Source organism: Curcuma longa, chromosome 11 (assembly GCF_044706935.1).
Source record: "Curcuma longa cultivar G26 ecotype Majalengka, Jawa Barat chromosome 11, ITB_CL_G26_1.1, whole genome shotgun sequence".
In the NCBI taxonomy this organism is placed as follows: Eukaryota; Viridiplantae; Streptophyta; class Magnoliopsida; order Zingiberales; family Zingiberaceae; genus Curcuma; species Curcuma longa.
Window position 1 is genome coordinate 9,867,550 of NC_133871.1, and position 22,082 is coordinate 9,889,631.

A 22,082-nucleotide genomic window follows, 5' to 3' on the forward strand; every position below is an offset into this window, starting at 1 on the left:
CCGGCGAACTGTAATAATAATAATAATAATAATAACAATAACAATATTTATGGAGATGTCGGCGGTAGGGAAAGACGAACACGTGGCGGCTGCGTGCCACGAAGAGATGGTCGGGCATATATACGTGTGCATGGCTGGCCATGCGCGACCTCGCGCGCCGCCTGTGGCTCGCTGTGTCGGCCAGCGCAATTAATTTCTCTGGTCTCTAATTCTTCCAGATTATTAAGCCTGTTCGGTTTGTAATAAGTCACAGCTAAATCTTCCTTGATCATTATCAAACACAAAAGTCCAAAAGGTTGATGAATATCTTCAGCTACAATTCTTCTCGCTACATGATTTCTTCTTTATTATGCCACATGATAAAATCAAACATTAAGCATTTGCAATCTTCTTCAACTGAAATTATAAGCTAATGATTGGAGGTGGACCAACCAAAAGCTGATCTTCTCTGCTGACTCGCAAGAACACCAGCTTTGGCAAGGACATTGCGGAACGCGATCATCTTCTCCTCTGGAGAGGCTTGGAAAGGGTTCTTTAATGAGGATTGAATGCGATGAGATGAGATTTGTCTTGCATGGAATGCCATGCACGAACAAGTTCTATAAATCTCTTGGCATCCTACCTGCTGTCGAGTTAGAACACTAGGATCATGAAAATGGTGATCACGTCCGAAAGAAGAATAGAAGCGACCCAAACCTGTCATTTACTCCTGCAAGCATCATCGCACACTTCCTGTTGATCAGCATAATCCAGTTTCTCACCTGAAAATACATTGGATATTCGATCAGAATTGGGAGTAGTTTAAGAGTTACCTCCTCTGTTGTAGCATTCGAACTAACTGCTAAAGCACACGGCGATTCCCGGAGAAATCATTGGAACAGATCCACTGGTTGAAACAGTGACTTTCCTTGGGCTAAAATGGTGGCCTTGCTCGACAACCATTATGGCACCTGCTTTGTTGACATTCTCTATGTTATGCAATCGATCGCCCATGCTCTGAAAAAAAAATTATCAGGTTCTAGAGAGGAGCCTCATCAATCAAGTACAGAACCATTCCAAGAATGCTACTATGTGCGAAGCATTCTACACCCCCCAAAAAAATTATCAGTTGAATGTAGACATCAAAAGGAGCAATAAGTAATGTCAACTGTTTTAGTATTATCTTTCCATACATGGTAGATCAAGTTTGATATGCTTTCTTAACCTTCGAATACAAGATTCAAACAGCCATTGTATCATAAGATGGAGCATATTGAAGTTCTGCCATAGTAATGTATATTACTGTCATCATTTTGGACTATAATTGGGAGGAAATGGGTTAACTCATAGATGTAATTGGATGAAAATTGCACTGAACTTGTCTCAGGAACGTCCATTTTGTCAGATTCAATTCAATCTGATCAATCTAACAAATCCAAGTAAGACATGTGATAGCCATCCATCCAAAACAAGAGGACCATTAGACGATATTGGGGGCATTGTTTTCGTATAAGAGTGCTATTTACAAGGCGATCAGCAGAAAGAAGCTTTAAATGGTACTTGTTCTCCCTCCAGAAAAGAATCACAATGCATAATTCACTAGCCTGCAGCGTGAAGTTGCCTGTGAAACGGATGCAAGCTTGAAGAAAACTCAACATCCAGGTAAATGGCTCTATGATGAAACATGCTTGAAGCTCTTAATGGGTGTGAAAAAATTGTTTGTTTTCACGTATACCTTTTAATCAGATTCAAATTTTGTTAATGCACATGATAAAGATATATATTTGATTCTTATGCTATCATCTTCCAAAAAACGCAACCATGAAGCTTAGCTTTTATTCTGTTTATCTTGCAGCTCAGTTTCTATCTTTTCAATCATACATCACTTACTTCCAATTGCAAGAACTCAAAAATGAACTATTGTTGCTATCCAACTTGCTTCATATCCAAATTTAAGAGACAATAACAACAACAACCAAGCCTTATCCCACTAAGTGGGGTCGGCTATATGGATCCTTTTACGTCATTGAGTTCTATCTCCTGTTATATCATCATTTATATTTAAATAAATTTTATCTTGTTTTATTGTTGCTAACCAAGTCTTTTTTGGTCTACCTCGCCCTCGTTTGATATGCGTATTTGTTATAGTTTCACACCGCCTAACTGGAGCATTTATCGGTCGTCTAAGTACATGTCCGTACCACCTTAAACGTGTCTCACGGAGTTTTCCCTCAATAGATGCAACTCCAACTTTCTCTCTAATGCTCTCATTTCTTATTCTGTCCATCTTCGTATGTCCACACATCCATCTTAACATCCTCATCTCCGCAACTCTCATCTTTTGCTCATGTGCTCGAGTCATAGCCCAACATTCAGCGACATATAACATGGCAGGTCTAATTGCCGTTTTATAGAACTTTCCTTTAAGTTTTAGAGGCACTTTACGATCACATAAAACACCTGATGCTCTCCTCCACTTCAACCATCCTGTTTGTATTCTATGTAAGATATCTCTCTCAATCCCTCGATCGGCTTGCAAAAATGATCCTAGATATTTAAAACTCTCAGTTTCAGACAACTCATCATCTCCTATTTTAATACTTGTCTCACTACGTTCAATATTGCTAAACTTAAATTCCATATATTCTGTCTTTACTCTACTAAGCCTAAAACCTTTCTCTTCTAGTGTTTCTCGCCAAGATTCTAATTTAGCATTTACTCCCTCACGTGTCTCATCTACCAATACAATATCATCTGCAAACAACATGCACCATGGTACGGTATCTTGAATATGTTCAGTAAGTTCATCCATGATTAGTGTAAAAAGATAAGGACTTAGAGCTGACCCTTGATGTAACCCTATCTTTATTGGAAATGATTCAGTTAATCCGCCTGAAGTCTTCACTCTAGTCGTTACTTCCTCATACATATCCTTAATTAGGTCAATATATACTACGCTAACACCCCTCTTTTCTAGAATTCTCCATATAATTTCTCTTGGGACTCTATCATAAGCTTTTTCTAAATCAACAAATATCATATGTAGATCTTGCTTTTGCCCCCGATACTTTTCAATTAGTTGCCTGAGAAGATGTATAGCTTCTATTGTCGACCTACCAGGCATAAACCCAAATTGATTTTCGGTGACCATAGTCTCTTTTCTTAATCGTTTTTCTATTACTCTTTCCCAAAGTTTCATGGTATGACTCATTAATTTAATGCCCCTATAATTTGCACAATTTTGTACGTCCCCCTTATTCTTATATAAGGGAATTAGAGTACTTACTCTCCATTGATCTGACATTTTCTTTGTTTTTAATATCATGTTAAATAATTTTGTAAGCCATTCAATACCTTGTTTCCCTAAGCACTTCCATACCTCTATTGGGATATCATCTGGTCCAACGGCTTTTCCATTTTTCATTCCGTTTAAAGCTTGTTCTACTTCTGAAATTTGAATTCTACGATAAAAATTTAAATTTCTATACTCATTTGACCTGCTTAAATTACCTAAGTTAAGTTGCTCACCTACACCTTCATTAAAAAGTTGATGAAAATACCTCTTCCACCGCTCTTTTATTTCTCCATCATTTACTAATACCCTATTGCATTCATCTTTAATACATCTTATTTGGCTAATATCTTTTGTCTTCCTCTCTCTCACTTTAGCTATTTTATAAATGTCTTTTTCTCCTTCTTTTGTATCCAATTTTCGATATAACTGCTCAAAAGTTGTATTTTTAGCTTCATTCACTGCTTTTTTAGCCTCTTTCTTAGCTAATGTATATTTTTTTAAATTTTCTTCATTCTTACAAATATATAATTTCTTATAGGCTATTCGTTTTTCCTTCACTTTTTCCTATACTTTCTCATTCCACCACCAAGATTCTTTACTTGGTGGTACATGCCCCTTTGACTCGCCGAGTATACTCTTGGCTATTATTTTCAACTTTGATACCATTTTATCCCATGTCGTAGTAGGGTCACCGTATACTTCACCTAATACTTGTCCTTCTACCTTCTCCTTAAATATGTTTTGTTTCTCATCCTTCAACTTCCACCACTTAATTCTAGGAGTAGTAGATATTTTCTTTTTATGGATATTATGCTTAAGACGTATATCCAATACTACTAACCTATGTTGGGTAGTTAAACTTTCTCCAGGAATGACCTTACAATCTTTACAAATCTTTCTATCCCTCTTCCTAACCATAAGAAAGTCAATTTGCGATTTATTATTCCCGCTTTTAAATGTGATCAAGTGTTCTTCTCTTTTCTTAAAAAACGTATTAGCTAGTATAAGATCATATGCTATCGCAAAATCCAGTATTGTTTTACCTTCCTCATTTCTTGTTCCAAACCCATAATCCCCATGCACCCTCTTATATTCCTCATTTTTCACTCCAACATGTCCATTTAGATCACCTCCTATTAAAACCATTTCATTTGATGGAATATTTTGTAATACTTCATCTAGGTCATCCCAAAACCTTGATTTGGTATTTTCATCTAATCCTGCTTGAGGTGCATATACACTAATTACATTTATAGTGTTTTTCTCCACTACTATTTTGAGAGCTATAATTCTATTCTCCTTTCTATTTACTCCTACAACTTCATCCTTTAACGAACTATCTACAATAACACCAACTCCATTTCTTGTTTTACTCTTCCCTGTGTACCATAACTTATAACCCGAATTCTCTATTAACTTTGCCTTTTCGCCTACCCATTTTGTCTCTTGTACACACAAAATACTAATTATTCTCCTAATCATCGTATCTACTACCTCCATTGTTTTACCAGTAAGGATTCCTATATTCCATGTTCCAAATCTTAGACTATTAATTCTCCTATAATTTTTATTCTTACCCAACCTATGGTGTGAGAACTTTTGCTCATTTAACACTACACCCAAGTTCTCATGGAGATGTAGCGGTCCTTGCCGAGACGTTACAGTCGGACCCTGCAACGCGTTCCTTCCGGGGAACATCCTAGCATTAGCACAATAGTTTAATGGATCCATTCATGAGTGTTTGCCTTAGTTTAACGCTGACTGACAACCTAACGCAACCCTCCTCCTTTATCCGGGCTTGGGACCGGCAATGATAAGGTAAACTTATCACAGGCGGAGTTCCAAATTTAAGAGAGACAAACAAAAAACTCACTTCCAAATAGAAAATTGTAGTAAGATAATACCAACTCAAATAATTCAACGAAATGTTATGGCCATTTATCTTGTCTTTAGCATGAGCAAAACATATGCTTTTTTTATAGTTAATCAGTGTGTTTGGCAAAGTAAATATGAGCCTTTTCTGAAATATAGCAAGAGGCCTTTTGACAAAATATACTGTTCTAGCTAGAAATGCACAACAAAACATATACACGCAGACAATCATTGCAAAAATAATGATACAAAAAAGTATGGAAAACCTTTTGAAAGTAACTTCAAAACAGAGAGCAACTATGCCAGTGAACTAGAAAAGTATAGCGCAAGACCTGTCAATTCATCGAAGCCCTCCCCAACTGTTGTTTCCATAGAAGCACTTCCTCAGCATCAATGCTTCCTTGCGATCGAACCCATTTCTGCTCAACAATAAGCTTTATTCCACAAAAATGACGCGAAGGATAATCTAAAAGATTTCAATTCAAAAGCATGGAAGAAAGTACAACCCAATAAAACATGTACGATGATAATGCGACAACAAAGACAAAGTGGGTGAGCTAAGCTTTCTTCGAGTTCGGGAAATTCCACCCCCTTCAACAGAACTTTGGCACTCGGAAGATCACCTGAACCCAGATATTGTTAAGGCAAACAGAAAGTATAGGGATTCATTTATCAGAGGGAGATAATAAAAGATCCAAAGGAGGGGAAATTAAAACCTGATCCTTGATGGATCGGCGGGGACGACGGCCGGGGAGAGAAGAGGCCGTCCATCGAATGAGCGTGGCCATAGAAAAGCGCCGTGAGAGTCACCGAACGGCGGTGCGCCGCGCCGCATCATCGTCTACATCGTTCCTCCTGTTTGATATTTATAGAGGCCCAGTGATTAGGCCCATTAATTGAATTGCTAACATGTGAGCCCATTAGCCCAAATGCAGTCACTTCAAAGGCCGAGTTAATTTCTCATTTGCCCGCCAAATTTTAAATTTAGCAATAAGGACCAATCTAGCCCATGTTATGTTTCTTTCTTTAAAAATTAAATAAGGACCAATGTTGAAAAACAAATAAGGTAGGGGGTCAAGTAAAACTTATTTTAATATTTCACTTCGGCATATCGTCGAGCACTGAGCCGACGGCGATCGAGGCTATAAACTTCAATTGAGATCCACCGAGCCGATTTCGCAGGGATCCAATCTTTGTTTGTGCTTTGCTCCGCTTCGCCGGGGTGAAATCGCAGCCGCCTCGTCCGCGCTGGGGCCATGGTTTCCGGTGCTGAGTAGAACCCGACGGCGGCGCCACCAGGCCGCCGCTTCCCAGGCGGTGTTATGAGTCTCCACGCGTCCAGGCTCCCGCTTCCGATTTCCTCCTCCCCCGCCGCTTCCGTCTCCTCCCTTCTCTACGAGCCTTCCTCCAGCTCCCTCGCCCTCATGCTCGACGACTTGTCCGCGTTCCTCTACCCTTCCTTCACCCCGACTCGTTTCCCCGGCCCCAGCCACACCGCTGTGCCCCCGCCCTCCACCGCCGCTTGCTTCCTCCGCCTGCTCCCCTCCTCCCGCGTCTTGTTCCTCACTGCATCGCCGCTCGCCGCCGGCTCCAGCCTTCAGCTCCGCGTTTGGATCCTCCTCTCCCGCGGCGGCTCCGGCACCGCCTTCAACCCCGCTCGCCTTGACTTCAGAAACGACCGTGGCCGGTTTGCCGTCGCCCTCAACCTCCGCCATGGCCACACGATACGGCTCGCTGGATCGGTCAACGCGTTTGTAATCCACTCTGTTGCTGTTAATCAGATCTGGGTCTTCGCCGCGAAGCTGGCTGCGGGGGAGGAGGATACCGTCCATCTCATGAAGTGCGCAGTGGTGGAACTCACGCTACCGATCTACTCGATCACGCTTTCGATGGGATTTCTGCTCCTCGGAGAGGTGGATGTCATTCGGGTGTTTCCCCTTCGACCCATGATCAAAGGCAAGCGCTCGAAATCCCGCGTTTCAGCCATCAAGAAAGCAAGTGCTTCGATTGGAGATCTCTGCAAGAAGAATTTGCCAAATGGTTTGATAATTCCTAAGAACATTATCAAGAGTTCGTTGGTGCCTGAAGAGTCCGGAATCCGCAGTGGTTGTGAAGGTAGCGGAAAGAATTCTGCAGCTGAAGAAAAGGGTGGTACTTGCTCTCCTCCCCATAAGTTTCCCAAGTTATATTCTTTTTTTCTTTGTTAAGAGCCCACTCTCTTTGGCTCTCCATTTTTCTTTCTTAACAATATTCATACTTGAACTAAGATAGGCATGCATCTGATTCTTTCGTCTGGGTTTTGACAATTCTTGATTTTTATATTTACATTTATATTCTTGAAATATGCTTGTTGATGGGTCATATTAAGTAAAACAATAAAGAGAAATATGCATTTCATAACTTCATCACGGTTGTATCGTTATCATTTTTGTCCCCACTTATTCTGGTATAAAAGAAGGGATTCCAATATAACCTTTGAGTAGCATATGAGGGGTCCCTCTAGAATAATTGAATGTTCAAATCAAAAGGAAAATATGGGAGCGCCTAGATAAAATGGCAGTGGGATATTTCCATTGAAGTTTGAATAGGTTAATAAAATTTGATTAAGTTAGTTATTCAACACAATTAAGAATTAAGAAGATGTCTGAGAAATGAAGTGAAAGGTGTAGTACCAATTTAAATGAATGAAGGTGGCATACTATGCTATAGCAACTATAGAAGGATTAAATTGATGTTATAACATAAAATTTTGGGAAATAGCTATTAATGAAGGATAAGAGATGAAAGAACATAATCAATTTTGTTTTGTGGTCGATTGATCAACTATATATGCTATTTATTTAACAAGACAAATAATAGAGAAATAGAGAGCATAAAGAAGGATTTTCATTTGAGTTTATTTACTTTTGAAACTTTTGATAGTTAACTGAAATTTTGGTGGGATTTAGAGAAGAAAGGAATTATCTAGAAATTAGGCCAATGTGGCATGTATGATAATGTAGTTAAGTATAAGAGTTACTATGAGTTTGATAAAATTATATTCTAGTTGAATTTACCAACATTTTTAAATTTTTTATGTATATTATCTTCACAATACAAATATAAATAGATTATACTCGAAGCATATGTTTCATAGAGAAATTTTAGATATCAAAGTTTAATTAAGCTTTAGATACCTTCAATGTATTGTTCAACACAAAGGAGATATTGAGAAAGATATCATTAACAAAATAAAAGGCGGTGGTTAAAATGAAGAGAAATATCTGTTGGAGTCTTAAGTAATCTTCCGTGTTCGTTAGGTAAAAGAGAATATTTATTTGATTGTGGTATGGTAAATCATACTTCTGAATCAGAGTGTTGATCAATCAAAAAACATAATGTTAATTAACTAGATATGAGAATGTTAAGATGGATTTGTGGGGTTATCGTAAATGATAAAGTCAAAGATACAACAATATCTATAATTCAGGAATACTTGGGCATTGTTTCGGCATTTTTAATTGAATAGAATTGGGCATGTGAGGTGTAGACAAAGACCAAAGTATATTCTCTAGTTGACCTAAATAAAGTGCCTTTTCTTAGAAAATTAATTCTCTTGTTGTTATTGGATATTTTTGTCTATTATAAATTCACATAAATGATGAATGTTTGCTGAGAGTCTAGAAATTAATAGTGTGAAGAACCTAGGTTGGAAAATGATAGTCCAAACTTCCTTTTTGCTTTCAACATTCCTTCACGTTGTTATTGAGTAGATAGTTAACACCTATATTGTAATTATACTGGGATCAAACGGTTGGATACTTCTACGCTATTTGCTTTAACATAAACTGCCTTAGTTTGAAATCTGTTAATATTCCCTCTCTGTTAATTCTCATTTGAAATTTTTGTGAGCATTAACACAAAACTGAAGCTTCTAACATTTTTAATATAAGAAAATTTTACTGGGAATATCATACTGATAACAGAACTAACAAACCAATTACGATAGAGAATAGGAGTATAAAACTAATAAACTGATTGAGGTAGAGGATAGGAATGCACACCAATTAGGATAGAGGATAGGAGTGCCAGATGTACAAGTTTGTTAATATGAAATCTGCAACCCATCAAATTAATCAAAGTTATATGCTTGACTTTAATTCCCTTTTTAAAATCATCCATGATTAACCATTTTTGTCGTAGGAAGATTGTTAGTGCATATATATCTTTCTTTCATGTTAAAAATTGTGACCAATGTTTTTAAATTTTTTTTATTGTTGTTGTTATTGAGATAAAAGTTTATTCCATAGTCTTCTTGCATTCAGATAAGCTTAAGACTGTCAGAGTGAGGCAAGACTCAGGTGATCTCTACTCATTTTTTGTCGTCATCAAACCTGCTGAATTGCAAAGTTGTAAAGGCAGCAAATCAACTCCCGCATCATTAAAAGCAGTATGCATCCATGTTCTGTCAGAGAAGAAATATTTGATCTTAGATTCAGCTGGTGGTTTACACGTTCTGAACTTTAATGAGAGTGGAATGGCATTGGAATTCAATGCTAAGTCATCTATGCCTTTCAAGAATGCCCATGCATTCCAACTAGAAAATATAATGGAAGTGCAATTGTTGGCTGTTCTTCCTGATATTTCTTCAAGTGTGTTCGAGTTTGTTCCAAGCATCTCTATTTTAGTATATTTTGTTTAATCTTTTTGTAAAATTTATGTTTTTCTGCAGAAACACAATATGCTTGGCTATCAGATGGCGAGTATTCCATACATTTGATCTCAATGGAAGATGTTGATACTGCTGCTGATGTGATTGATAAAGATGGGTGCAAGCAAAAATCTATTGTTATTTCAGGTCCCTGGAAATCAACTTCTTGTTCTGTTGAATGAACAAAGCCCTTTTAAACATTTGGAATGATTTTATAGGCCTTTGACAATCATCTCATATATTAGTCAAGTGACATATTTTGTCTAAAATCTTTCTCTAGTGATGGGAGCCATATTTGCAAGTGAAAAGGTCCAAGACCTTGTGCCGATTTCTTCAAATTCATGTCTTGTACTTTGTCCAGGTATTTAATCTCTCTTGTTGAGCTAGTTGACAAATTGAGTTTTCAAACTTGGTGTACTGAAAACTATATTCTTAAGATAAATGTTGGTTAACTTCAAGTTTAACATACAGGAAGCATGTTCATATATGGAGTTGCTTGAGCAAAATCATTTGCTATTCTGTTGGAGGTTAGTTCTGTATTCTAAATTTGTTGCGCAATTTAAAGATGCATGCTTAAGGGCCATATCCGTCAACTTCATTGACATTTTAGGAACAAGTGTGCAGCCCTAATTAAGCTGTTGCGAATAGCAGTTTGTCATTTTAATATAATTGGTTGTTGCTTTTCTACCTTATAAAAATCAGTTGTTAACTCTATTACTTTGGTTTTTGTTTCCATGGAATGAAGGAAATACTTGTCAGGCCACTTGGAAACTTAAGTTTGTCTATGCCAATTTGGTTGCTTTATGGACTGATTTCGAGTAAGATAGGGTAAGCATATGTGGCTTTATATGATGCAGATTACAACCTTCTTGTACTTTAACCTCCTGTAGGTGCTAATCTTTGTTATCCATTTCAGTTGGCAGTCATGTGGGGTTTCTTTCTTCAACCTATCTTTAAGTCATGTGCTACTTTAGAGTTCTATCTTCAGTATCCAACTCTAGCTTATGACTTCGAAAAGGATCTCCGAGGGCTAAGGTGTGAATTTATCCATTTGTTTGACACTAAGAAAATGTTATTATTTATAATTGATACCTGTTAAAATCTTCTTTTTCAAGCTGCATGAAAAGATAAAATGCAATCGGCCCCATTTCTGAGTCACTTATGTACTTTGACGTCTTGTTTTATTTTTACAAGTGACTTACATAGTTCTTTAATATACATCTTGTTGGCTCTCCTGATCTATATTTGTTACTCTATAACCTACTCTCTCTGCTCCAGCACAGCAAAGAAACTATTATGTAGTTGAAAATTCAAGGTTAAGGACTTATTGTCGTTAGTTGGATTGTTTCAAACAAAATCCAGAGAAGAAGGTCACTGTTGGTATAAAAAAAAAAGGTTAACATATTGGAATGATGTTTAGGTTTCATTTCGAATGGAAAAGAATTCATTGCTGATAACCATCTGATATAGCCCAATCTTTACTTGAAGAAATCAAATTAACTAGTTGTACTTATCCACATTAAGATTATGTCTTCAGTTTGATCGAAAATGGCATCTATAGTTATTCAAATGTCAGTTATCTGTCAGAATAAACTTATTCTTGGATGTTAAGTCATCATTCTATCTCAAAGCAACCGACATAGCTTATTTTTTTTGTTGAATTCAGTTAACTCCAATCTTTTCTTCTTTTTATCATTCTGCAATCAGATGCACGCTGCCGTTCAGAGCACGGCCCTTCTGATGCAGTTGACCGAGTGTTACTATGCTAGAAGGTACTTCTGCTCTGTGGGTATCAAGTGCCTCATGGTCTTCTGATTAAAGTTATGGTGCTTCAGCTTACACATGGAAGAGTTGGTTGATTTGTGAAGCCTTTAGATACCTCTGGTGGTTTGCGATCTATTTATCCTTTGCCACATTCTCATTGTTTAAGTTGTCTCTTTGAGGCAAAGTAGGATCAAACAATAAAGCTGTAGAACACAACTTTCCAGGGGGAAAAAAACTTGGCAAACTTGGGATGATCGAGTAATATCTGAATGTTTATTTTATATTAACATTTAACAGTTGGAAATTACTGTATCTATCGATCTGTGGCTGTTTATTTTTTTTTAAGATTAGGTATGAATTATCCTGGTTTTGTGGTAGTTGAATTTTTTTTTAAAAAAAAAAAAAGAATATCTTTATGTAGCAGAAACAAGATAAGGATTCATAGACACTAAACACACGTTTGGTGTAATAATTAATATCATTGAGAATTAGCAGAAAATCAAAATAACTACAATGATTTACATCCAACTTTGATATAATGGTCTTTTCACTTGTAAAAATGTCATCACCGCTTCACTATTATGTCATCTCTTGGCTTGACAGTGAAGTCCCAGAGTTCGCCGTACTTCTCGTTGAAGTCCCAAATGTCCATGGAATTGTACTCCTCGATCAACTTGTCGCGAGCTTCTCTGTTCATGTTGTAGATCTGAGGCTCAAAATTGTGGGGCTTATCAGGCTTGGTCATCTCAATTACACAGAACACCACCACGAACACTGCAGCTCCAATGTACAGGTAATCGTCCTGCCGAAAACAAACAAAACAATACATCTCATAACATTAGAAAATTGCTAAGAGAGCTGTTCTTTTATCTTACTGGATTTTGACTAATCTAATATTTAAATATACCCTCACATACTTCATATGTATACATATGTAAGTATATCGCATACATAACACTGTGGAAGATTATATATACATGTATAATATTTTTTTTCTTACATAATTGAAAAGGAGAAAAAATATTGAAGTTCAATTCCAATTCCATCCTTCAACTTAGAAGTATGATTATGATAGCTATTTCCTTGAGAAAGGGATCACTGGCATTACAGAGTAAGCAAAATTGAAGTACTTAACTGGTACTTTGTAAGCCAAACCAGCTACGACAGCAGGGAGAAACAACCAAGAAATAAGCCCTGCGAGAGATTGAAATGTCTAAAATTTACTGATAGTGATCTTGATTCTTAACTTCCATGAGATAAATTAGGAACACACAGAACTGGACAGAAACAACCAAACACACAGTCTTTATTGTCTCACCTTGAAAGCCACAAGGTGGCTCTGCAGCTTCATACTCAGCCACCACAGCCTCCCAGAAACTAACTACACAGAATAACAGCAAATGACTCAAAACAATGAGTTGCTGATTGGAATATGAATCAATGGAGTTTTTAGAATGAATTATTTCATTTGTCAAACAAAATGGATCATTCCATTCGATTTCGTTTCTGCTTATTTCTATCAAAGAAAGGCAAAGTAAAAGGAAAATCACTGCATTAAACTACGATCGGATTTGATACCTTTTTCCACTTCGCCTTCAAAATACGTGTGATGTCCATCGTACTCCCCGTATTTGAAATCCTCCTGCAATCGTCAATTTCATCGCCGAGTTTGGCTCCTTTGTATATGCAATAAAGTAGATCGATGGGAAGAAAGAAATTGAAGGCCAAGTACGAGGAAGAAGCTACTCACGGCGCTGACGCCGTTGGTTCTCCACCGATCGTGCGGATCCTCTACGAGGTCGGGCTCGATTTCCGTCAGTCCGGCCCTGCGCCGGGTGGAGCTACGGCCACGCCCGATCCCGGCGCGGAGAAATCCAACGGTTTTCAGGGATTCCATGTGTGGAACGCCAACAGCGGTCGGTGTGGAGATCCTAGCGGAGGATGATGACGTTGCCAGGGGCGGTAAGCCGGCGACGGCGATGGACGGAGAACAGACTGCCGCGACCACCATATCTCGTTGCCTCTCTCTCTCTCTCTCTCTCTCTCTCTCTTCTCTCCTCTATCTCTCCCTCTGTTTCTGCTGCTTAAATTAAGCGTGATCCACTTGTGTAGACTCACGATGTGATGACCGTCAGATTCGAATCTGACGGTTAGATAAATACGAGGCATCAATTTTTTTTGTCAAAATAAAATTAAAATAAATCACATGCTTTGGACGAAGGGAATGGAAGGAAAGCCATCTGTTACCTTATCCAATGAGATACTAAATGAAAATCTTTATTAACTCCAGAAAATAACACAAAACGCCCCCTCATAATTTGTAAACAACTGAAAACACCCTAGAATTTCAAACGACGTCATTTTACTCCTCATATCTTTCTTCTTAATTCTAAAACGGTGGAGAAATTTAAAAAAATAATTATTTTATACTTTTATTGACGCAAAAAACAACAAAAAGGAAATATGAAAGAAAGACCTTATTTACATCTCACGTAGCAATGTGACAGAATATGGAATAGTAGATTGAGGTGTATATAACACAAGCTACAGAGAAGTAACATTATCATGAATAGTTATCGTTATTTGTTACAGACGCCAACTCTATGAAGACACAACACAGGAACCAAGTTCTCTACAAGGGAAGGGTACAAACAAAAGAAGCTACCGTATCAGTAGCCATATTTAAAGGGCCAAAGCATGCGCTGTTAGCAGTTTAATTGCCCTTTAGTAAGACCAATCGGTTATGTTGGAGATGAACACAGCATTGTTTGTTACGAGAAGAGCGATCCTTGGATCAATCGTGATGTCAGGGTGGCTACGCTCTCAAACTGCGAAACAAAATGCTAGAAATTGAATGAGTAATTGGCAGTAGAAGAATCACTGTATTGTTTGGAGAATTTTTTTTTAACCTTTGGCTGGCTGTACTTTTCACGTATGGCGTTGAGTGGAGAGCTCTTGTTGTTCATCTGTAACTCTCGCAGCGCCAGCACTGCCTCTTTCAGATCGATGGCCTTGTAGCGGGTGTAATGTTCGAGAGTGGAATTCTGTATTTGAAATCAAAACAGGTTGATCGAGTTGAATGATACGCTTGGGTGATTGGGAATGAGCAGAGGTGATTGTTGATGCCTACCCATGGATGGTTTGTCTGATGGGATTGCAGTGTCCATCTCGCCAGAAACACAGCGGATGCGGCTATGACGGAAGGGAGAAAATTTAAGAAGCTATACTCTACTAAGGTCAACTCTGCCAAATAATTGGCAAGGTGCCCAAAGGTCAACGTTGGGTTCTGGATTCCAGAAAAATGCAGATGATGAAGAGTCATTATAGAAAAAATAACATAACAAGCATGTGTTACGAGTAATAAGATTGTTGAACATGGAATACCTCAGACGACGCATTCGCGGCACGCAAAAATCTTCTGCAAATGATTGTTGCCAGATTAAATCAGCCAGCACAACCATCCCATTAGGTAGGTGTCGAATTGAATCAAACCGAAGGGTGTTATTCATATGAAAATTTGTTAATACCTGAGGAAGGTTTTGGTCGTAGGTAATGAGAGCTTAAAACCCAAATAGCTGAGCACTTGACTCTCCATTTCCAAAACCTGTCGGTACAAATTGTTTAGCCGCTTGCTGAATCGAAGGACAGATATAGATATTTTAAGGAAATAAAGTACCTCCTCCTTGGTGTAGGCGTTATCAGTTATAAAACAGAATTCTTCCAGACGTGGAGCACATATTTCTTCATATTTTCTGTGTACGGGACAAGTTATTAGGGATTCATTGGTTAAGCATGCATAATCTGTCTTCTGACGGTTCAACCATAGTATACATGGGTGCATTGCTACAACAAGCTAATAAAAGTAATAATAAAAATAAACTAGAGAGAGTTGTGACTATGCCTTTAAACAATTCAGCATTGACCCTCACATATTGATGCCAAATCAATTGCTATGGCAATTCTGAAACGGATGGGAGGCATAAAGGAATTGAGTGTCTTGCTAACATGATCTTGCTTACTTGTCTACATTTGTCTGCTCAATGCAGCCAAACACATTTCAAATAAATGAATATATGGTCCTCAAGGAACATATTTCTCAATTTTGACCAAAATTGCTCCGCACAATTGGCACTTATTAAGCATGATGTCACTAAATATCTAAGGAAAAGTTTCAAAAGTATTTTCTTACTTTTTTTGTTTTTAATAAATCAAGTTCACAAACTAAAAAATCATTGACTAGAGAGAGAGATTTTAGTGAACAGAAAGCCCACTCAAATTTTACCTCCCCTATCTCTCCTATCTCTCTGACAAGGAAATGGAGGGAAGGAAAGAAACCAAGGTTTCTATCCCTTTAAGGAAACATAAACAAAGAGATTGTTTAACCTATCCTCTTCCTATTAACTTCTTCCTTACTCTCACTCTTCTCTCCTGCACTTTCTCTTCTCCCCTGTACTTTATCTGCATATTAGGAAACACTATTAGGGAGAGTTGCAATAGAATAGGATATGCAGTTCTAAGTTTAGTCCATAGAATGAAATAGACTGTTCATTCTCATTCCTACATTTAGTTTGTAGGAATATTGTTAATAATAGATTTTAAAAAATGATCTCTAGAATACTAAAATATTACAAAAAACAATATTTCTCCAATTCATTTGATCCACTTAGTCCACTTGTCTCACCTTATCAGCTTGTCCACCTTTGCTCAATCTGCTCAGTGGACCTAACACCACATAATCCATTTAACTAGCCTACTTGATAGTCCCTACCTTCCTAATTCGTTCAACCAAAAGATATACTTGGCCCTCTTGGCTTGCCTACCCCACTCATTCAACCACTCAATTTACCTAACCTATTGGGTCTACAAAACCCATACCACTCACTTGGTATATCTAATCAACCCATCTCATTCCTCACCCCATAAACTATCCAACTCACTTAGCCCATCCAGCCCTCCCAACTGACTTGTCTCACTCGGCCCTCTCAATTTGTCATTCTCAAAATGTGTATCTCTTAGAAAATGGATTGATTACGAATAAATATTTCTTGGAATGGTGAAAAGAATAGCTAAGAAGGATTAGGGGAAGGCAATTCCATTAGAAATATTTCAAATCCATTTTTTGAAACCAAACATAGGAATAACTTGTCCATGAAATTCACGAGGAAAAGAACCACAAGTTCTACAAACCAAACATGTCGAGAAAGAGCCCCAAAAGCAAATTGATCCAATACAAAATGTAACACAATCAAGAAAAAAATCTAGTAAGAATAACTGAGATTTTGTGCAGTGATAATAAAATTGAATGTAATCTAATGGAATAAGTGTTGTAGGCAATACCTTCGAGGACACAAGAAGGTAACATGAGAATTCAAAAGTAAACTTACGAGGCAACTAGCATGCAAGTGATGCCTAGGAGCTGCAGCCTTTGTCTTTCAATATAGTTATGTGAGAGAAATTCATCAATTATATGTACAGTGAGGTAAAGTGTATCTGGGACAAGCTTGTATTCCTCAGAAACCTGAAGACAATGTGCAGAAACTTCAAGGCTACAACAATGTACTTATTCAAAAAGAAGCGCTTAGACAGTTGCACAGTACCAGTTATCTTAGAGAAATATAGGAAAATAATGTTGGTTTTATATAGAAGATAATGACACAGATCAGATCACATAGAACCAAAGTTTAACATAGATCTTACAATTGATCATAAAAAAATAAACTTCCTGATTTAATGCATATGATGAATCTAGCTTTGTGAGCATAATCAGTCTCTGATGCTGAGAATGGTAGTTTTCATAAGAAATGTCAGAGGATAAAAGGTTGATAAGATGCACTGCATGAACAAAAAAAGGCAACTGTAATGTGTACTGTGTTGCAACTCCTTCAAATGCCATACAACAAAATCAAGTCATTTAGGTAGACAATGCAGACACCAGACAGGTAAAGCAACCATTTATCTATGACAAACAACACAATGAGAATGCCTCTAGCAAGAAGAAAAGTGAAAAAAGGAGAAAGAAGAATAGACCGAGCAGATTGAAATAATTGCATGTTAAATTTAGAAAGCTAAAATATCACTCAAAATAATTTTATTAAAAGATCAGCACTTCATTTCTGCATTTGTTTAAAATTACTGATGAATTTACTATCTAGAAAAAAACTACAACTCTGATATGTTATAAGTTACCAGACATATTTATTTCCTTCTAATAAACTGAAAAAAAATAACTAATAAAAGTAAAAGTTCACTGGTTTATTTAAAACAAATGATAAATTGATAGTGATAAGTATAAACATGGTAAAAAGGTTAAGAACTAACAAACCTCTACAAGCCAATCTATTAGAATTGCCCGCATACTCTGAGTGACATCTCTCTGCAATGTTTCCATGTAATTAGCAACTGGTCTCCGAACAAGCTGATAAAGAATAAACTTGGCATGTTAGGACCATCAAAAATTCTACAGGGCCATGAAGGTACAGGAACTGAAGAGATAAAAATAAACATTTGTAGAAATGATTGCACAAAGCCTATATTTTCAATAAAAGAACAGCACTCAAAAGAACACAGACATTAGAACAAGAAGCTCATTAAAAAATACCTCTGTGACACATTGGTTTGTATATATCTCTGAAGCATAAGTGCAGCACATCTGAGGATTTCGAGGGTCTATATCAATGTCTATGAAATCCAATGCGCTAAATTTCCCTAAATTGAACCAAAATTTCTACATTATTGACAAAAACAATTCTTGATAAATCAACTTAGTCATCCAATAAAAGAAGACATCAACTGGCTGGTATGGAGACACATGGTCTAAAACTTTAGTTAGTATATGATTCAAATAACAAACAAAATGCAACATAGTAATGTGATTACTTTTGACATCACTATCATATCTTATTGCTGATAGAGCAATTCAAAGATAGCATATTGTTTAATCAGACATCAAATTTATCATTAAACAGGAAAAGTGGCCAGGAGTAAGGGTTAACCTTCCTTTGTCTGATTTGTGAATTCAAGGTTGCCATCAGAGTGGTGTCCTTCAGCCAAACTTGTTGTACATGTGCTCTCTCTTTCCCTAGTGGTATCGAGGTCTTTGAACACTGCAAGGTAATCTTCCCCTTTTTCCAAAGGTGAATAATCTTTTGACTCAAAAATCTTCATCTTATATGCTTCTTCAATCGTCTTATTTTTTTCATTGTTATTAGAAAACTCATTAACTACTGTTGGTATATCCTTGTGTGATACCGAGTCTACCACTTTTTCCAATGAAGAAGATTCTTTAGATACCAGCCTTTCCAGCCTCTGCGCTTCTACATTTGACATGTTTTCAACATTATCATTGATTGATACATTTTCAACTATGGAAGAATTTGAAGCCTTGGAATCAGCACACTTTTTAGTTTTTGGACGACCTGATCTTTGCCTTTGAACAGCAAAAGTCTGGAATTTGAAAACAGTAAAATGAAAACTCATTATCAAAAACCTGACATCTAAGAAAATAAGGAAAAGTAACTCAACAGAGTCAACATTTTTAATGTAGTTAAAGGAAACTGAAAGAGTGCCAATTACTAATTTAACGCGCATGGTTTTCCATTCTAAATTTCAGAAGCCTAATCTAGCGCATAGAGAAGAAATAATTATTTAAGGAACGTAGCCAAAGATGAATCATTACTAAACCTGGACTTTGCCCGTTGGTATCCATGTTTTAGGTGCATTCTGAGAAGAGGTGTTACTGACATCCTTCAAAACCGCACGCTTTTTGCATTGTGAACCTACCGGACATGGAGCAATATAATTGTTTTCATCATGAGCCCTTCTCTTTGAGCATGACTGCTTCCTCTCTGGATTTGCAACAGATGATGGCAAAGGAGGTAATCCACCGGTTGCACGGAAAGCAGCAGCACGTGCCCTCGTAATTCTTCCACAATGAGCATCAACAGCAGAATTTGAACAATTTTCCTTCTTCATTACTGGAAAGGGTAATATTCTCAATTATAAAAGTTCTAACACAATCTCTTTTAGAGGATAGTATGAAGATTACCATCATCAGTGTATATACATCCAAGTATTAGCGTCCGTAATTTTCCAAGTAAAACCACCTGGCTCAGAATTATGTTGCATGGTAGCAAGGTCGTGTTTTTATTTCATCGACTCCCTTAATTAATTAAAAACCAACCAAAGGAAACAATAAAGAGAACATGCATGTCAAATAGTTCTGCTTTCATGAAAAATCATTTCAATCGTCGACTGAATGCTTCAGATGCATCTGATAAGGGGGAGAAAATAGCTAGGAGAACAATGTAACTGCTAGGACTTAGACGACTTACATGTTCTGGGTCATGCATTTAGGTGTTAAAACAGTAAAAACGACTTCTTGCACGTAAACGGCCATGGAATCTGATAAGCTCACATCAAATCCAGGAAGCAAAATGTTTCGTAGAGAAAAAGAAAAATTATAAAACAAGATCGAACAGCTCATTGGCAAATGTATCGAAGCAAACAAAGACACATCATGCAAGATTCATTCGACAATAAAAATAGTCGACTCAAGAACCCTAGATCCGGAAATGGAGCACACCAAGCACCCATGAAAGAGTCTATCTCCGTGATTAGGGCATCACTAAATGCAGCAAATATGGGAAGGCGAAGTGGGAACCCTACCTAAGCCCCCAGCAGTCGCCGGCGCGGCCGTCGCCTACCCCAGACGCTCCAACGTAGAGGAAAAGAGTCAGGATCGGTAGAGTATTCGACGGAACCCAGTGGAGGCGCAGCCACGAGACGGCGACGACGATCCGCTGCCTTCTGACGATTTGAACGCGACGAGGAGTGCGGAAAAGGGAGTGAGAGCATCGCCCAAAAAGGGCAGAAAAGTCAACATCGACGCAACGCTGGTTTTGCCGCTCGAGACCCATTTCAAAACCCCTGAATATGATCGGATCCCGTCTTCCATCCGCTAACCCGTTAAAAGAGGTCAGATCCTTGCCGTCCGCGATATCGATTCAACGGACGGACTAATAATGTGACCAATAATGTGAAGATAGAAATTACTGTCTATTTAAGTTTTATTTAAATATATAATTATATTTAATCATTTTATTTGAGACCTTAATCATTTTATTTATTTTTCAACTAACTTTGAATTACCTAAGAGTTTTATGCCTACGTAAATCGATTTTTTTTAAAAGATTTTTGTTATCCCTTCTCTATTTTCTATCTTCTATTAAGTTACACTCTAGCTAAACAAAACAATCAGCTCATTTAAGCATGACCAATAGGATTAATAATCAAATAGTCCGAACCAATTAAATAAATTAAATTTTTTGGTTAATCTAAATCAATCTAATTTTGTCATAAAAATCAAACAAATTAAATCAATAAAAAATTAATTAATTTAACCAATTATTAAGTTAATCAATTTTTTAAGAGTCCATTACATGTGAATCGATTAATTGGCAGTCAATGTTGTATGGACAATCTAATTAAAATCAAAATCTAAAAACAAATAAATACCGATTCAACGACATTGATACTAACTATTTCAATAAAAAAATAGAATCTGCCACCCCAGTAATTTCATATGGTCGATCTCACTACTATTTGTGAGGAGATAAATCGAGAGTATTGTCTTGGCTTCATCAAAATTCTAACCCTTATCAATTTCAATAAATCTGTCCCGTAATAATCAACATCGATATTGACTACTTACGATATAGTAGTTGATTGATTTCGTTCGATTTATCAAATTTTGAATTTAAATCGAGATCGAATTAAATAAATCAAACTAATTTAAAATTTTTAATAAGATAAATAAATTTTCAAATAAACCGAATCAAATTTTAAATTTAATCGATTTCATTAATTAATTCAATTTAATAGGTGTTCTACTCACTCCTATATTAGCCACTAAACTATAAAGTTTGTGACTTCTTCCTCTTATTTATTAACATTTTCATTTGCATTCAAATTAATGCGTTTAGCTACAAGGTCACCTTCTTTTATCATGCATGATGACTTCTTAAGGTGAGTATTTGGTTAAAATGGAATTGAATTTATTAAAATTAAATTAATCGTATTTCTTTTTTGACCACTCGAATTAATTTTTACTATTAAATTTGAACAAATAAAATTGATAAAAAATTAATTAATTGAATCGATAACTGAATTTATTAATTTTAAATTAATATAAAAATATTAATAAAAATTAAATTAATAAAAAGTTTTAAAATTTTATTTTTTATTATTTGATACCAAATTTAATTGTTTTTTAAAATTTATAATTGAAACCGAATATATTTAATTTAAATAATTGATATTTTATTAAAAATAATTTTTTGAATATATCAAATTGAATTTCTGAATTAATTCAATTTGATCAATTATTTAATAAGAAACAATTTGCATTGGTAAGAAGAAAACGTGACAAATTGTTATTAATAATTCATTAATAGTTTTATAAGTGTGATTTAGCATTAGTAGGTG

The 22,082-nt window shown here is 36.6% G+C and overlaps 3 protein-coding genes and 1 long non-coding RNA gene across 6 annotated transcripts; 1 reads left to right on the forward strand and 3 right to left on the reverse strand.

Annotated features, from left to right (window-relative positions):
- Positions 1-711: 711 nt before the first annotated feature.
- Positions 712-6,007, reverse strand: LOC141837628 (uncharacterized). Of its 2 annotated transcripts, none has more exons than XR_012602551.1 (4): positions 5,863-6,007; positions 5,479-5,769; positions 813-950; positions 712-732 (listed from the first exon to the last, which is right to left on the reverse strand). It is a non-coding gene; the product is annotated as an uncharacterized LOC141837628 (long non-coding RNA). The 2 variants fall into 2 exon arrangements; XR_012602552.1 differs by lacking the exon at positions 712-732 and adding an exon at positions 735-761 and having other exon boundaries at positions 840-950.
- Positions 6,008-6,403: 396 nt separating this feature from the next.
- LOC141839755 (uncharacterized) lies at positions 6,404-11,862 on the forward strand. 2 transcript variants are annotated; one of them, XM_074727575.1, is made up of 8 exons: positions 6,404-7,297; positions 9,436-9,777; positions 9,858-9,983; positions 10,117-10,197; positions 10,308-10,363; positions 10,582-10,664; positions 10,753-10,871; positions 11,544-11,862. In XM_074727575.1, exons 1-5 carry the CDS (start codon positions 6,469-6,471, stop codon positions 10,334-10,336), a joined length of 1,407 nt encoding a protein of 468 aa, XP_074583676.1. In that variant the 5' UTR covers positions 6,404-6,468; the 3' UTR covers positions 10,337-10,363; positions 10,582-10,664; positions 10,753-10,871; positions 11,544-11,862. The 2 variants fall into 2 exon arrangements, with proteins under 2 accessions (XP_074583676.1, XP_074583677.1); XM_074727576.1 differs by having other exon boundaries at positions 9,451-9,777.
- Positions 11,863-12,065: 203 nt separating this feature from the next.
- On the reverse strand, positions 12,066-13,645 carry LOC141841109 (photosynthetic NDH subunit of subcomplex B 5, chloroplastic). The gene is made up of 5 exons (XM_074729229.1): positions 13,351-13,645; positions 13,179-13,242; positions 12,919-12,981; positions 12,736-12,794; positions 12,066-12,402 (listed from the first exon to the last, which is right to left on the reverse strand). The coding sequence occupies exons 1-5, from the start codon at positions 13,609-13,611 to the stop codon at positions 12,166-12,168; spliced, it is 684 nt and encodes a 227-aa protein (XP_074585330.1). The 5' UTR covers positions 13,612-13,645; the 3' UTR covers positions 12,066-12,165.
- A 726-nt stretch (positions 13,646-14,371) lies between these two features.
- LOC141840713 (cyclin-A2-1-like) lies at positions 14,372-19,571 on the reverse strand. Its single transcript, XM_074728775.1, has 11 exons — positions 19,281-19,571; positions 18,593-19,043; positions 18,199-18,305; positions 17,923-18,015; positions 16,985-17,118; positions 15,277-15,352; positions 15,128-15,204; positions 14,985-15,018; positions 14,731-14,886; positions 14,510-14,644; positions 14,372-14,428 (listed from the first exon to the last, which is right to left on the reverse strand). The coding sequence occupies exons 1-11, from the start codon at positions 19,569-19,571 to the stop codon at positions 14,372-14,374; spliced, it is 1,611 nt and encodes a 536-aa protein (XP_074584876.1).
- Between the last annotated feature and the right edge of the window lie 2,511 nt (positions 19,572-22,082).